We start from the raw sequence: 16,979 nt of genomic DNA on the forward strand, positions 1-16,979 counted from the left end.
TCGGGCAGTAAGACTTGCATTTTTATAGGCCATGTCAGTTTCGGCACCACCCTAGATCAGAGGCATGTCACACGAGAAGTTTCACAAGGGTCAATATCATTACCGGAGCATAAATAGTATCGGTTTTTTTTGGGGGGGAGGAACACTGTGTTGCAAGTAATCTTTTAACTGGCCGCTTCGTCAAAGAAACCTAAACTGTACAAAGATGCGTATTTAAACGTGTTAAAAAGCGAGGGTGTGTGATCTATCCGTTTCCTGCTGTTATGCTCATCAGACCAGCAGAAAAGTAACGCGCAACATTGATCCATCAGGATTCACGCTTTTCATAGCCCAGCGTTGCCAGGGTAGCGAAAATTTTACTGGCAAATGTTATTTTTGCAATTTCTTTACAACCGCACCTTCTGTGGCCAGTTTCCCAAGTTTTCTATGAGAGTTCTTTGTATACATCTTTACTTATATTTTCTACCAATTTGCAGCTTCGTTCAACACACACTAGTGAAAATTAATTAAGCACAGGCTATCGTTCCTTGTTTCAATGCTACGGAATTCCATCCTTAACATGCACACTGTGTACAACCACGCAGCACATACAATTGCCACCAATGGGCTGGTTTAGTAATGTTATAAACGAAATGTATGACATCTATAAATATCTGCTTGTTATGTTTGAAGACGTCGCATGTTAAAGTAAGTTTCCAATTGCATCGAGTTGTCTCGAATTAGAACCACAATGCGGACTTTACCTTACTGTTTGGAACACACAGGAGATACCGTATAAGCATAGACTGTGGTATAAGCTAGACTTCTGAGCTGGATGAGCAAATAGTTTGGCGTGGCAGAACCTTGATATTATTGATCATTGACTAAAAATGAGGTTTTTCTCTGTTGTTTGAATAGTCTTATGTGATGGGTCATGGTTGTTTAATATTTTGGTATTAATAGTTAAACAGTGACTTGTTAATAAAATTCGAGAGTTTATATTATGTTTTTACATTGATTGATTGCATAAATATGTAAAGCGATACATACAATACCTTCCACTGCGTAGATAAGCTAATCGTCTCTAAGCTAATCGTCTCACTCCTTAGGTTAATATTTTGAGGGAAAATAAGAGACGAAAGGGATTACAAGATGCACTACGTAGAAATTTAAGCTAAAACCAGGGCAAGCTCGGGAGCCCAATTTGTAGAGCAATGACACCATATGCCAGAGACACGGTTCGAGTTCTGGTCGTGCTTGCATCAAGTTTATATATATATATATATATATATATATATATATATATAATACAGACATTGTCTTGTTGTTGATTTGCGGTACCGTCCCTAAAATAAGGGAGCGACAGCCGTAAATTCCTCTGCCTCATAAAAATATGTGGAAATGTGCCCCGTGGGAAGGGGTTGGGCTACTTTGATGACATGGGTTCCTGACCCCCACCCGACCCCTCTCTTTCTCTCCCGGTTCTGCTCATGAACCCCCTGTGGGTTCTAATAGGGGATCCAGCACTGAGGGTATACAGCTTCCCGTTTTAATGCAACCCTTACCTACCCCCCTTCCTTGGGGACAGATTTGCAATTCCGCCTGTCTCTGAGGTTTCACCACGAGAGTAATGCCCATTTCATTACGTAACTCCCAGAATTTACAAACAGGGGTGGTATTGAAACGAGAAGACTCGGCACCATCTAGTCTCATTTTATATACATCCACGTAGTTCTTGTTATAGCACTAGGGAAAGTCATCGACAACATTGGAAGTCCAACAAATATGAGAACAAACAGAATAGAGCACCAACTTTACATCGATTTACGAACTGTTTATTTACTAAACAACCTCAATGATGCAACACTGATCAAGTAAGCTTCAAAAACACTGTTTTTGTCATTTTAATGATGGCACACCTTCTTGACACAGCTGCATCAGTGAAGAGCAGGAATTTCTTGCTCTCTGCAAGCATAAAACGTATAAGAATTCTCCGGCAATGAAAATTGAGTATGAAGAAGTTTGGCACTGTCCTCAGTTCGCAGGCAGATGCGCGGAAAGACCGTCGCAGTTGCTCATAACGACACAAGGAATTGCACGTACGTCCCGAAGATTTTTAATCTTGAGTTTTACAGGCGTTAACTTGAATGGGTCCATGCTAAAATACAGCAAACTTGTGCAACATTACATACATGGTGTAAGTAAGTCAGAATTTTAGGTACGGGGATATTTCCCCGAATATATTGAAGGGTGCAGATTGACCTAAAGTGCCGACGCACCCAAAATTTTAATTCATTCATTCATTCATTCATTCATACATGGTGTAAAGGGGGGGGGGCTCAGAAGGCGCCCAAATATCAATGTTTCTTCTACGTAGTACACCCTGGGCTGCATTTTGCAGACTAAAGAGGCTCTGGCGTCTGAACTCACAACCAATATAATCCTGTGTGAGGATCGTGTTGTGTGCTGTTCGTGTGTGTTTGTGGTTTTCTCTTCATCCATTTCATCTTATCACAATTTATTCTCATCTTCACCATTAGCCAAAAGCTGCAGAAGAAAACAAACCAATCAGTCAATCAAATTAAGTTTATCATTTGACTCACCGCGAATAACAACTTTCCTCAGTGACAATTATTATTACTTTTTGACACCTCGTTTCGAGCCACGAGTCCTCTTAAAACTTATTTGTATTCTGAATGTATGATGTGTATATTTGGAAAGCCATATTTTACACTTCGAAAATAAAAAAGAAGATGTGAAAAATTTAATAAAATACCGTGCGTCCATTTCGATCTGCAGCCGAGAGATCGGGAGAAGCGTGGCGGGCGGCGCTGGCGGAGATGCCGACATTTGCGGCCTGAAATGCCCGCTTATTTTTATGGACATATGCAGACATTTATATAAATATTGCAAAACGAGCACTAACCTGTGTTATAAGAGTATGGTTTTAATTTTAGTAGCTTAGTGGCTGTATGTGCTGATGATTTTGACACTCCCATCTCCTGTGAAACATGGCGTAGAGGTTTGTTTGGATAACTTTCTAACGCTGCCCCAATTTCATCGAGTTCATCGAGGAAGCTCACGAAAACCATTGACTTTTAATGGTTTCGTCGGCAGCGTAATCTTGATACAGTGTTGCACATTCGAAACCTCCAAACGATCCCCATCGACACAAAAATCTTTCAAGGATATAAACTTAAGCAGGACGTTGCTGGTCAAAACTATGATTAAAATGTTTTATTATCTGTGACTCTTATCGTCACTTCTAAAGCGTATTTTTTTGTGTATATAATTGCAGAACTTGGATGAATTACAGATGATGAATTATAACCCAGGTTAGTGCTCGTTTTGCAATATTTATATAAATGTCTGGATATGTCCGTAAAAATAAGCGAGCATTACAGGCCGCAAATGTCGGCATCTCCGCCAGCGCCGCCCGCCACGCTTCTCCCGATCTCTCGGCTGCAGATCGAAATGGACGCACGGTATAATTAAATGGAATTTTTAAATTTGGAAAACAAATTGAAAAATATATTCAAATTAGATACCATAACATAATTTCAAACCCGTCTCTTCTATATGGTAGCGAATGTTGAACTCTTCGTCAACATGATAAAACTAGAATAAATTGTTCCCAAATGGAATTTTTTGCTGTCTTGAAGTGGTGTAACCGTACGAGACCAAATTAGAAGTGAAGGAATCCGAAATTAATGGAAGGGCGAAGCAAGGGTGGAAGAAATTCAAAAATATTAGTTAAAGTGGAATAAACATGTTCTGAGGATGCCAGATAGCCTTAAATTACAGGAAAAAGAAATTCAGGAAGACCATATCGCCGATGGAATAATCAATTTTTATAGTTGCAGAACGGCTTTGGTTAACCAGACCTTGCAAAAGGGAGAAGAAGAATAATATGTGCAACTCTACAGCACAGCTTAAATTAAATATTGACTTTGTAATTACATGAATATATGACGCTTAAAAATAACCAGGTAGGATATCCTTTTATCATATCTAAAAAGCCTCTTTGTAAAGTAAATTTGATAGACCCCAACTAGACTGTGAGCATGATAACTAAGTCCCAGTTTTGCCTTGATATTTACAAAGCCGTCATTGTCTTCTTACCGTCCTTACTTGCAAGAGCACGGCGATCCCTCAGTAGAAAATGGATTATTTTTTTTTTCGACCGGAAACGCTTGGCGCACCGAGTGTTTAATCACTTTTCATTTGTTTTCTATCTAATCTTTGTATTGGGTCAAAACGTTGATAACCGATAACGGGTTCGACCTTTGAACTATTTATATTGAGGCTCTGTTGTCAGATTTAGTAACGCGAACGTTGGAAACGATGTTCGATATGATGGTTACTTTCAAGTAACATTTACTAAAAAATAAAAAGGGCTCTTACTGTTCTTTGCGGTCATTGACGTTCAAGGTATGTCGAACTATGTTTTTATTTTAAATCTTGCTTTTGCCAAGTAGCGACACGTGGATGAATGAACAGTCGAAAAATCCATAAAAGTGCGCTCGCAAAGGAATACGTATGTCCAAGGCCAACAACCGTAACGGAGTGGTTAGCACAGCGCGTTACGACGCCAGGGGCAGGGGCACCGACTTGTCAAAATTATTGGGGGGGGGGGCCTCTGATCACTGAAATAAATTAATGAATGACTCACTCCCTCCCTCCATTTTTTCAGTTTTCGCCTCAGTGTTCGGAATCTCGTAAAAGGCCATGAATTCCTCAAAAATATTAAAATTTACATGTACAGTTCGAATGCAAAATGTCAATTGTCCACGGATGGATATGTCACAAGTTTCGTCAACCATAATAGCAAAATATTCCCGACTTTTAATTAATAGCTGCTACCACGGAGCGTAAAACAGATCTCCCTAATATATCAATGATCTCGTTCTGAATGTCATGTGAGAGCCATTTGTAGCCCGAACGTCCCATCCACTCTCCTAGTTCATGCACATCTTCTTTTGAAACTCTTTTTAGTAAAACTGTTAACAATAATCATAATTATATACATAGTATATAGTAATAAGTCATGTGTTTTACTGTCTCTGGTCATAGCCCCCCCCCCCCACAAAGTTGATGGTTTAGCGGTCTCAGCCCCCAAAATTGATGGTCTAGAACATTTCAAATGTGTATTTAAAGTTAAGTTCATGTGGCACAATTCAGAGTACAGAACTTTACAAGAGAAGCAAAATAATACATTAGATTATCTTAAGCACAATTATTTGGGGGGGCTCTGCCCCCACATCAATAACATTGGGGGGGCTCGACCCCCCTCAAGACCCATGGAGTCGGCGCCTATGGCCAGGGGTCCTGGTTTCTTAATGGCATTGGTGTTCTTTGTGATGTTCATCATATCATCACTCATCCTCATCTTCACGATTAGCCAAAGAGTGGCAGAAAGGCGAAGTAAACCAATCTTTGCCTGTGTCACAAAAATTGTATGTACATTTCCAAACCCGTCTCTCTCAAGGCCCAGGAAAAATACTTTCGGCAGGATTTTTGAAGGTCCGTAGTCTGTTAAGTTAGACTGCTACTGACATTTCTATGTAGAGTTTTTAATCCCCTCCCCAGAAAATATCTCCAAGACCAAAATTTCCTCCAGCTCCAGAACCTTGCTTTATATCTGAAACAGCCCTCGGAAGAATTTTTGGAATGCAGCTTCAGTTGTAGTTTTCTTTCACATTCGATGGCTGTTAACTTGCACCTCTTGCAGAAATGAAGATGATAATACGACAGGAACGTAATATTTCCGAATGGCAACCAAAGAAGTCGGCTTCTATACATTTCTTAACGTGCTGAAACTCATCGACTCTGAACCAACAAGAGAATGTTGCATTTGAAAGTCACCTATCTACGTAACGTCGAGGTTATTGCCACCGAAACCATTGTTTAATTTTTTGCTTTGGTTTTAGAGCGAATTAATGAAGGAAAACAAACTGCTTCTCGCGATTACGTTGGCGAGGAAGCAGCGGCCTGCTCTAGTTGTGCGAATTCGCCATCGCAGTGCGGCTAATATTGAACACTGGCATCGCTTTCCGCCTTCGCACATCACCCGTTTTCTCAGATGTCTTTGGAAAAACGTTGGATATGTGGAAAATCATAGTACAGATGAGCTTAGAGGTCGTGCTCCTCTCCCCCAGAAGTCAAGAAAACAAGCAATTATATTTACGCTTATATTGAGAATAATAGAACGCTCTACAGAACACTTGGACGTTAAGACGTGTAAAGGTTTAAAAACTCCGTGACGCAACAGCTCATTGAGTGCCAAGACCTTCCAGGGTGACTTTTTTTTATTAGGTTGCTAAGGCAACTAACATATTTTAAATCAGAGGTAGACAAATACAGAACGCCCAGCCGCAATTGCGCCTGAATTTTCAAATTTAGTTCTAAAAGCGATTTTTTTAAAAAAAATATTTCAAGTTCCCATGTGGACATTTCCATTAACTTCTTTTTAAATAACAAGTACAGTATATGTTGTTGTTTGCTTGTTTTATGTTGCACGTGTATCATTAATTCAGCATAATAAATATGACATTATTTGCACTGTACAGCGTATTGCAGTTCTTGATTTACCAGTTGAACCAGGTATATAGAGTTCCTTATTCTTTATGACAGCCACTCTGTCCTCCCAGAGGCCGTATAGTGATAACGTCGTCGCTTTCTAATCAAGAGGTCCCGGGTTCGATTCTCGGTGGAGGCACATTGCACAGTGGTTTGGTATCTACTTTTAACTGTAAGTCCAGTCCCGATTAGCCTATCTGTGCATAAAGTGGACTTAAAGCAACAATTCAATGACGGCCACTCTGTTGCAAGAATTTTTTTACTGTTAATCCAATCCTGTACCAATCAATAATTTAAATATTTTAAGGTTACATTTGAAAATGTGTAGCGCCCGCCCCTGTGGCGGAGTGGTTAGCACATCGCGCTGCGACGCCAGGTCTCGAGGGTTCGAATCCTGGCCTGGGCATGGATATTTGTGAGTGTCCATTCATCATATCATCACTCATTCCCATCTTCGCAAATTAGCCAAAAGTGGCACAAGAAGCGAAGTAAAATAAAGCAAATCAAATCAAAATGTGTAGCTTTATCTCAGTTGGATGGATCCATGGTTTTTGTAACCCGTGTTTTTTTAAAAATTCTGAGCCGATACCGATACTTGAAAATTGCAATAATAAAAATTTGTTCAAAATATTGATATGTAAATATTCTTCTCCAATCATATGCATCAATTTACGAAGGAATTTGCTTTAGAAAATTCAAGACTTACATCAGAATATGAAGAAAATTATATATGTTATGTAATCACAAAATGCAAGATAAGAAGAAAGTTTGGATTTTGCATAATTTCCAGGATAATTAGACTCGGCGAAAGTGTTGGGCACCATTTTTGCAGACCCCGTGAAAGACCAATATGCCGGAATAGTATGGGTAGATAAATTCCAACTGGTACTTTCCGATATATCTGTATCGGCTCAGCCCTCACTTTTAAAAAAATATTTGGAGACGAAATCGAGACTTTCTGTTGGAGAACAAGACCGGTTTTCCAATTCAGAAGCCCCGTGCAAATTCTAGTCTCGTCACCACGTTCAGTATATGGAGTCAGTGACGCATCTGCAGAAGGCCTTTAAAACACCTCTGTTGATACGAATCCATGAATTAATGCCGGTATCTGGCAACCCTAATTGTTTGTGCAGATGGTAATTCTCTGATATTGATTTCAACGCCAAGCGTAACACCTGGCACTGGGCTATTGATCCCCTACTCCACGCTGTCATCTTCAGCGTTCGTTTAGCTTAGTTTACACGTTCTTCCCCCAATTATCTGTGCACCAAGCAGATGGTGCAGTGGTGTGCCGAGGGACTTGATGGTACCGAGACGAGCTTCTAAAAAAAAATGGAGACCACTCGCTTCGAGATGTAAAGGGTGACCTTCTCGTAAGGCACTCGTGTCAATCTGCCTTCCACATATTACGCCCTTGCTCCGAAGCGTGATCCCACAGCTAGTATTGTCCTCTGTGTGTAATTGTCCTCTTGTCCTTTTTATCTCGTCAGGTACACCAATTAGCCAGATGTTGCAGAAAAGTGCCGTAAATACTTCGGGTCGAGCACTCGAGACTTGTCGTGACGAGACTGGCTGTTCTAAACTCTCGGTTTGAAATGTATATTATTTTAAACTGTCACGTAAAGTTTTCTGGCTTCTGTGCGTTTCGCCATACCATGAAGGCACATACGGAAGTTGAGGCCCACACATTCTCGATCTCGGTCATGGTTGCGGTGAAAATGATCGGGGACAAAGTTCGAAAAATTCCAACTTGTTATGCGGCGTGGGAATCGAACTCGGGCCTCTTGCACTTCAGTCAGACACCCTGATGACATGACGAGCTTTGCTGTTGTATGCATCTTATTTTAAATCGGATGTTTCAGTCGACATCGGTGGCGGAGTGGTTAGCGCAGCGCCCCACGACGCCAGGTATCCCGGGTTCGAATACCGTCCTGGGCATGTGTGAGCGTCCCTTCTTCAGTTTAATTTCTCATCCTCGCATTCGCCATTAGCGAAAAGTGGCAGAAAAGCGAAGTAAAATAAACCAATCAGATGTTTCCGTTGTAAATTATCTTCCATATCGAGTAAAGACACGTGTACTGTGTGTTAATGCATATATCTGGCATTGTACTCTTCAACATGTTCAGAATTTTGCACCAGTCATCACAGTGTTATTTCCGATACTTTAAGCCAATCTGCTTTCTTGTGCTCATTTCTACCTCCCGGCTATAACAAGAATCTATGCATCATGCTAGGAAGGAAAATCATACATCCCTGCCCATGTTACACTCTCGAGTCAATTCTCTTCTTCATCTCGCTTCTGCGCAGAGAGAAAGGAAAGCTGATCAGACAGGTTTCGCACCTTATCTGATTCTCATCCACATTGTCTTTCGGAAGGCCGTGAGAGCAACACAGCCTGCAACGTGCTGTTATCGGGGACCGCTCGCCGACAAGCCGTAGCGACACGAGAAGGAATGTGCTGTTGTGTGTGGAACTGCATGATTGCAGACAATCTTGTTTAGCTGACTCAAGGTTCAGGTTTGGATCGCATTATTGAGATGAGGCGGTCACCTCTTTAAAAAAAATTAACCCCCTGCTACCAAGGGCACCCACAGGATTTTTTCTCGGTTGGGGTAGGGGGCAGAGTAAGATTTCACATCTTGCTCTTCTGTCATAGAAACTTATATTTCACCGTTTATTATTATTATTATTTTACATATCATGCAAATGAAATCGTATTTAAAGTACTTTGGCATTGTTGGCAAGTTCAAACTTGAGTTCACTTTAAAATAGAAACTGGATTCGCCTTGCTTACTTTTTCACGTTGCTCATCAGAGACCACTTCTTAATAGAGATTCTAATGTGTTGTCATTATTTTGTTGTACATGTCAGCTAATTGCTGTGACTTACAGCCTGTAAATCATATAAACACTATTATTAGTAATAAAATATCGCTATAATTTCGCAATTCGAATTACATGAACATTTTCCAAATATCTCAGGGATGGCAATTGCCCCCTTGCTCCCTCCCTTTCCGGACGCCCTTGATTCTTGCTACCATAAAAAATGGCAGGTAGTTGGTCAATATAACAGTTATTAAATCAACAATAATTGGAGTCCGGGGTGGATGGGTTGGTCCTTTCTCAAGACACCCAAGTGTCAACCTCACTTCCACGTAGTACACCCTGGGCTGAATTTTCCCGACTAGCGAGGCTGTGGTGTCTGGACCCATGGCCAGCATATTTGTTTGTGATCGTCCCTTCATTTATTTCATTTTATCACCATTCATCCTCATCCTCGCAAGTAGCCAAAAGTTGTGTAACACAAAGTACATAGAATTAAATCGTCAAATAATTGGAGTCAGTGTCGCCTTCATGTGTTGGGCGCGCATGTGCACCCAATGTTTTTTTTTTTTTTTTTTACAGACTGGAGATACATGTGTCGTTTGTCTCTCGTCAGTCTGAGAAGATGCCTAAGGGAAAAATTTCCTGTATGTTTCGAAGATACAAAATCGTGATGACCCCTGAATTGTATGACGTCCGCTACCTACAGTGCGGGGCAGTCACAACAGGAAATTGAACATGGGTACAATAAATATATGGCAGCACTTGTCCCTTCTTCCTAGAGTATTTTTAGCCACCCTTTGAGATAGTTTTTCCCAAGAATATTCAGAATGAAAAATTTGATCACTTCTCACAACATTACTTCAGTGACTTTGTACTCCCTGCTACCACGTGTTGCCGTACAGTGCGGTATTTAACGATTTTTAGTCCATGTTGGATAACCATAATGTAGGGATAATAAACTAAAAATAATATCCGTGACGCAACAGCCCGTTGAGGGTCAGGACCTGCCAAACTGTTTTTCGTTGGATGTCTTGTGATCAGCACTTCGATTCCCATCTCCGCTGTTCTCTGACTTGTGAGACCGGAATCCGCTTCCGTTGCTTCCATGTAGCTTCAAAATTGACCTCACTATGCTGGATCAGCACTAGTGTTGGCGATATATCGTCACGGTTTTTTGGCGATATATATCGTGTCAGCGATATATCGTCACAATATTTTGCCAATATACTTATATCGTGTTAGCGATATATCGTCACGATATTTTGGCGGTATATATCGTGTAGGCGATATATCGTCACGATATTTTGGCGGTATACCTATATCGTGTCGGCGATATATCGTCACGATATTTTGGCCGTATATCTATATCGTGTCGGCGATATATCGTCACGATATTTTGGCGGTATATATCGTGTCGGCGATATGTCGTCAGTATATTTTGGCGGTATATATTGTGTCGGCGATATGTCGTCACGATATTTTGGCGGTATATATCGTGTCGGCGATATGTCGTCACGATATTTTAGCTATAGGCTATATATCGTCACGATATTGGCGATATATATCGTGGAGACGATATATCGCCGATATCACGATACGGAAAAAATATAAAGACGATACATCACGATATCAAATTTCCGATATCCTCCATCCCTAGTCAACTACCAGATGTTTGAAGCTCCCACCGGGGATCGAATTAGGTGCCTGTGGAGCCAAAGGTGTTAACCATCAGGATACGCAGGAGTTCTAATGTAGGGATAACACTTAATACTCATAGTCCCACTACCGAAAATTCTGTGCTGTGTCCCGGACAGGACACTAATGTATCTCAGTGTGTGTTCTGTCATCAAGTTGATTTAATTACAATTCATCCTCGTTGTTACTCCTAACCTAGAACAGTTAAAAGCAGTGACGTTGGGCAACAAAGTCAGTCATATTTCGTCTTCCAACATTATGTTTCAATTAAGATTACCGGTGAACTATTCTTTCATGATAATGTCCGATTAATGTTGTAGATATGATTGTGGTTTTGATTTAATATTTTAGCATGGGAGTAGTTGGTGATGCTTTTTTCTTCTTCTTTCAGGTATCTGGACAGGTATGAGAAGGTGCACTATCTGGGCGAAGACGTGGACAGGGAAGAAGTTGAGGATGAGGACAGCCGTCACAAGAGGTGGTCGTCGAGAGCTCTGCACGCGGTCACTCACAACTACAATCACCAACAGCACAATGTAACGGGTATGTTCATTGCTCTTGGTAAAAGTTTGCTGTACTACATTTAAAAAAGGGGGTAAATCAAGACTGCTGGACCGTCCAGGGGTATGAATGCCGATGTAGAAATGAACGTCATAGACGATATGACGTATACACTACATAAAGCGCAATCCGAGGGTCGATAACACTTAACGGCCATACTCACCTAGCTTATTTTAGTAGCAGTTCCGTTGTAGCATTTTTGTCGTAAGTGCAGTTAGACCTAAACGTTATTCGATTGATTTTAAGTAGACTTTTTGTATTACTTCCTGCCATTGGCGTCGATTAAGTGCCAAAAGTGGGGAGAGGGATGAGAGAAAAGGTTACTTTCTCTTGGTAGATAAGGCTTTGCAAGAGGCCGTACTGCTGGGGCAACTGCCCACCAAATCGCCGCCACTGGTCCATGTAATTAGTGGCCTCCCCGATGGGAGAGTGGAAGCGTCGTCGCCTTGTAATCAAGGGGTCCCGGGTTCGATACCCGGTGGAGGAACATGTCACAGTTGTTCGGATCCCACTTTAAACTGTAGGTCCAGTCCCGATTAGCCTTTCTGTGCATAAAGTGGACTTGAAACAACAAATCAATCAATTCATGTAATTAGTCTTTAATTCTTCTTAGTGAAAGTTGAACTGTGTTCTAATGTATTTTATAAAACGTTAAAAAGGCATTAAAATTGTGCTGTATAAACTACACAGTACTAAACGTATGTACAGGGTGTTGCAATAAAAATGGTAATTCAAAGTATGCAGAACGCACATTATTCAGTTCCTTTTTTTGCAACGGCCTGTGAATTGTCAGCAACATATACTGCCTATCCCGCACAAATTTCATAACGTGTAAACGCCATTAAGGCAAACAACTTTGTTTTTCTGTTTCACACCTCTTTTCGACACTAACCCTCGAAAAACTGAGTTTTATCCTTGATGCATGCAACCACGGTACACTGGTTCACAGTTGCCACTAATGGATTAACTTTCTAATTAAATTAGGCAGATATCCTCTTGGTATCTGCTGAATAAGTTAAGTAAACTATTTTTTTAATGTAATGATTCCAGACTTATAAAAGTATGTCACTAGGCAAAAATGCATAATTTTACCATTAGTACACAAAACACACATTTCTAGGGCAAGAACATAATATGTACATATTTTAGACATTGCAGACAAAATAAAGTTTCCGAATTCTTTGTGTAAATGCATATTTTGGAGTTAATGCATAAAATAGACGAAATGATCAAGATTTATTGAAAGGTTTGCAAAACGATTTTGGTTTTTGTCCGCAAATCTAAACTTTTTGTGTGCGTGATAGAAAAACTGGAAGGAGTGAAGGACGTTAGTGCAGTTGAAAGGAAAAGTTAATTCTCTATGAGGAACACGCTTGCAGATGCTTAGAGACAAATTCCGAAGTCTGTCTGAAGAAAAACACGGGGTACCAAAAACTATGCAAAGTTGCTCAGGTTTTGAAGAGAAAATGTGTAGGTGAAGCTGATGGTGTACGTGTGCATGGCACCCCGCACTGCAAGTATGCACATCTGACTACGTGTGATGTGGAAACGTCGTTTGTACAAGTCATTGTTTAGAGGTAATCATTTTCAATGAACAATTGGGAAATGTTCTTTGTTGTTCATTGTAATCAACAGAATGCCTCAAGCAACTAACTAACGTCCTGCTGTCCCTGGCATCTATGTATTTGTTTAACATAATTTTGTTTTGAATGAAAATATTTTTGACTTTAGCCACATATTTCTACTGTTTTTAGAACATAAAACATAAACATTTTTCAGTTTTTTAGCACCTAAAAATCCGCTCCCTGGTGATGACATGCGCTCTGGGCGGTCACCAATCGAACCAGCTAAGGGAGATAGGTAGCCAGTCGCGTTCCAAATACGAAATCTAGAAACTGCCAGCGGTCACTCGGCGCGGTTCATGTGAAAGTCGTCCTTGGTCCACAATCGAAACGTGGAATGGTTATGGTTGCGAGGCTGCGTTTTCTCTTCGATTTTCACAATTGAATACGCGATGCAGGCAGTAATTGCAATTTCCAGATGCTAATTAGCAATATAATCGAGATTGAGATTTGTCTCTAGACGACAATCGAAATGCATTATATGGGTCGAAGTTCTGAAAGCTTCATCGCCATAGAATTGTAATTTGTTCTATTTTTAATAATACTAAGTTTGTATGTATAATATACTGTAAGAGATCGACTGCAATTTTACACGAACAAAGTTTATTTGCTTCGAGCTTGTGTCATCAAAATAATTCATTACCTTTGATTACACTTTGCCATGAAGACACACATTGGGGGAACGTGGGGTTAGGGTTCCGCGCATTCTCGTTGTCTCCCATTTTTCGGAGGTGGTGTGATCAGCACCATGCTCCGGCCGTCTTTAAGCCCTCAGGATTGCCCCCAGGGACCCATTTATTTGAGGTTTAGTGAACCTCAGAGCCGCCTTATGCAGGGACAATGCCCGGAAAAATTCCCATTTTTGGATCACTGGCGCCAGAAATTGAATCCGGGTCCCTCTCGTCGCAGTCAGATACCGTATATAAAAGACCACCGCGGCCCTGTTTAATTGATTAGTCTTATTTTACTTTGCTTTTCTGACACTTTCAGCTAATCGCGAAGATGAATGATGATAAGATTAAAGTGATGCAAGGGTTATCACAAACACGCATGGGCAGAGCACAACACAAGCCCCAGGATTATACTGGCTGTGAATCCAGGAGCCAGAGCCTCGTTAGTCTGCAAAATGCAGTCCAGGATGTACTATGTGGAAGAGAAATTGTAATTTGGGTGTCTTCAGAAACTGTCACCGCTCATTATTCTCTGTCCCGGTCATCTCTTGAGCAAGACCGCTCATGGCGACAGAGAAGGGGGGATCGAGTGGACAGAGCGAAGCAGTACACGCTGCTGCAAAGGCTGGAAACTGCAGTCGCTTTCCTTCCTCCACGCAATCCCATTTCCTCTCACGTGTTCATTGGTGGCGCCGGCTCGCTTTGCCATATACTTGCGCAGAGACTTGGTTTCGTTCACGTGCTCCAGATATAGTCGGGACAGAGTATACATTTGATGGAGGAACATGATCAAAAAGTTTGTTAGTCTCTCTTTCAAGTCCACCTTTATGCTCAAGCAGGGGCTAATCCAGGCCTGTTCGACCCGCGGTATTTGTGAAAGAGCGCTCTGGCATGCACGTGTGGACTACTGTATCAAGGCAAGAGGCTTCGTCGGTCGCGTCACTGCGTCCCAACTGGGAATCGAACATTGCGCCCCTTGATTATTTCTCGATTAAAATATTAAGAGACTGTTGGGCATAAAATGAAGCTCAGTTTGATAGTGCAGTATATGATACGGATTTAAAATAATTTGATAACTTACGTGAAGGATAATCCGCAATATATGTATGTTTTTATACTCAGTCTTGGAATCTTTGGAGTAAGGCTGCGCATAATGGTAGTAAAGGAGAGTAAACCAGTGTGGGCTGCTTCAACGGCTGCACTCACTTCCCCTCTCACGAGGTCATTGGTCGAGCCCTCTCGAGTCAATACTCGCCCAGAGCGCCGCGACCGAATTGCGCACAAATTTCACTTACCTGTTTTGCGCACAGATTTTGATCGAACGTTGCCACTTTGATAGCTTTAAAGTCTGTGCGCAAAACTGTTTTTTTTTCTTTAGACAAGAAGAAAGAGAAATTAGAAATAAAATAGTAAATCTCTTAAGGATTAAATAAAAAATATAATTTGACCAGTAAATGTAGCAAGTCAAGATACAATTTTCATACCAATTTACATAATACAGTAAGTCACTATTCATGTTTTCAAGTTGCAATTTTCATACCATTTTACTCAAACTCAAAAGTTAGGTTAGGTTAATGACTGCACAACAAACACTTCTGTCAATCGAAGCATCTGAGAACATCGCTTCATTTTTTTGTGCGCAATCCTGTACATTGTGACAGCTTGTCAACGGCTTATCAGATACCACGGATAATCCGGTAATCCGGCTTGCGCAATCCGGCTTGTTTTCGTTCGTCCGCACGCTTCAGAGATTCACTTGACAGAGTGCAAGTCCACTTTATGCTAATCGGGACTGGACCTACAGTGTAAACTGGGATCCGAACCACTGTGCATTGTGGCTCCACCCGTATATGTTAATATCACAATCTTGCTTCATTTTATGTGTGTGTATCCACATACAAACACTCGCTTCATGCTGGTCAGTTTACCTTTAAAACCTTGTAAGCGTAAAGCATTTGGATAAGCAACAGTCATAAACCGTTCCTCGTCCCAATTTTTTGGCAAGTGGCCGCATTCCTATCCACTCTATTCACAAAGAAATAGCCGCCGCCCCCTCTCGCCTTGAGGATTGGAATTGTATGGAAATGCTATTTTTATCTGCTTTTTCGCTTGCTTGCACGGTAGTGGGATTTCAAGAACGTAGAAGCTGGAAATTTCTGCATTACTGCTTCCAAAGGGCGTCAACAGGTAAATTGTAAAGAAATTTTAATTCTGTAGATTACCCATCGTGAAAACCTCAGTGGTCTAGTCTTTAGAGCATCTGCCTGCTACACGGGAGACCCATGGTGGATAGTTCCAGGTGGAAACTTCGCCAGCGATGTTTCTGCATGGATAACTGGGGGCCGGATCATGGTGCTGATCACCATTACCGAGATTTTGAATGTGGCGCACCACTTCCACATCTCTCCAGATGCGAAGACCCTCAACTGCTCTTTCCCGCGGCAAACTGAGGTAAGAGGAAATACCAAGCTTCCGACGGCGTAGAAAAATACATGAACGGAAATAACTCACGTTGAAGATTTGAGTTGTGGAAGAAAAGTCTAGATTTCCAGTTGAAGTTGTTGCTTTTTTTCTCCGTAAGGAATTATGGAAATCTGAAAATTCGTATTTATCATATTTTTCAAACATCCTGTCCAGATTAATGAACTTGATTGATTGAGTTAGTTTATTTTACTTCGCGTTTTGTGCCTCTTGGCTAATTTGCGAAGATGGGGATGAATGATGAAATTGATGAATGGACATTCACAAACAACCTGCTACACCCCTTCGCGTATGGTAAGGTAGAGGAGCCTCCAAAATGTTGGGCGCCGCGTTCTACCCTCCTTCAAGTATGGTACTTAAATGTTATTTATCACGGCTATAAAAATATCTTAATCTCAGGGGATAGGTTCTTTATTCGAGAATTCCAAATAAGAAAGTGTTTTATAGCCAAAGGGATATAGTTAAATTAGGATCTATATTCTGAAAACTGTACAAAATACAGAGAAAAATATATAGCGAAGCTTTTATGTACATGAACTATATATATATATGTTGATTCAAAAATA

General features: G+C 40.9%; 1 protein-coding gene across 8 annotated transcripts in view; it reads left to right on the forward strand.

Moving 5' to 3' along the window:
• The window catches only part of Bap170 (Brahma associated protein 170kD), a 138,591-nt gene that overhangs the window by 49,116 nt on the left and 72,496 nt on the right, over positions 1 to 16,979 (forward strand). For all 8 annotated transcript variants that reach the window (XM_083129565.1, XM_083129559.1, XM_083129562.1 and 5 more), the window contains exon 4: positions 11,470 to 11,621. In XM_083129565.1, coding sequence (XP_082985691.1) covers positions 11,470 to 11,621 — 152 coding nt within the window. The remainder of the gene's footprint in view (positions 1 to 11,469; positions 11,622 to 16,979) is intronic.

Source organism: Lepisma saccharinum, chromosome 10 (genome assembly GCF_977018435.1).
Source record: "Lepisma saccharinum chromosome 10, izLepSacc3.1, whole genome shotgun sequence".
NCBI lineage: Eukaryota > Metazoa > Arthropoda > Insecta > Zygentoma > Lepismatidae > Lepisma > Lepisma saccharinum.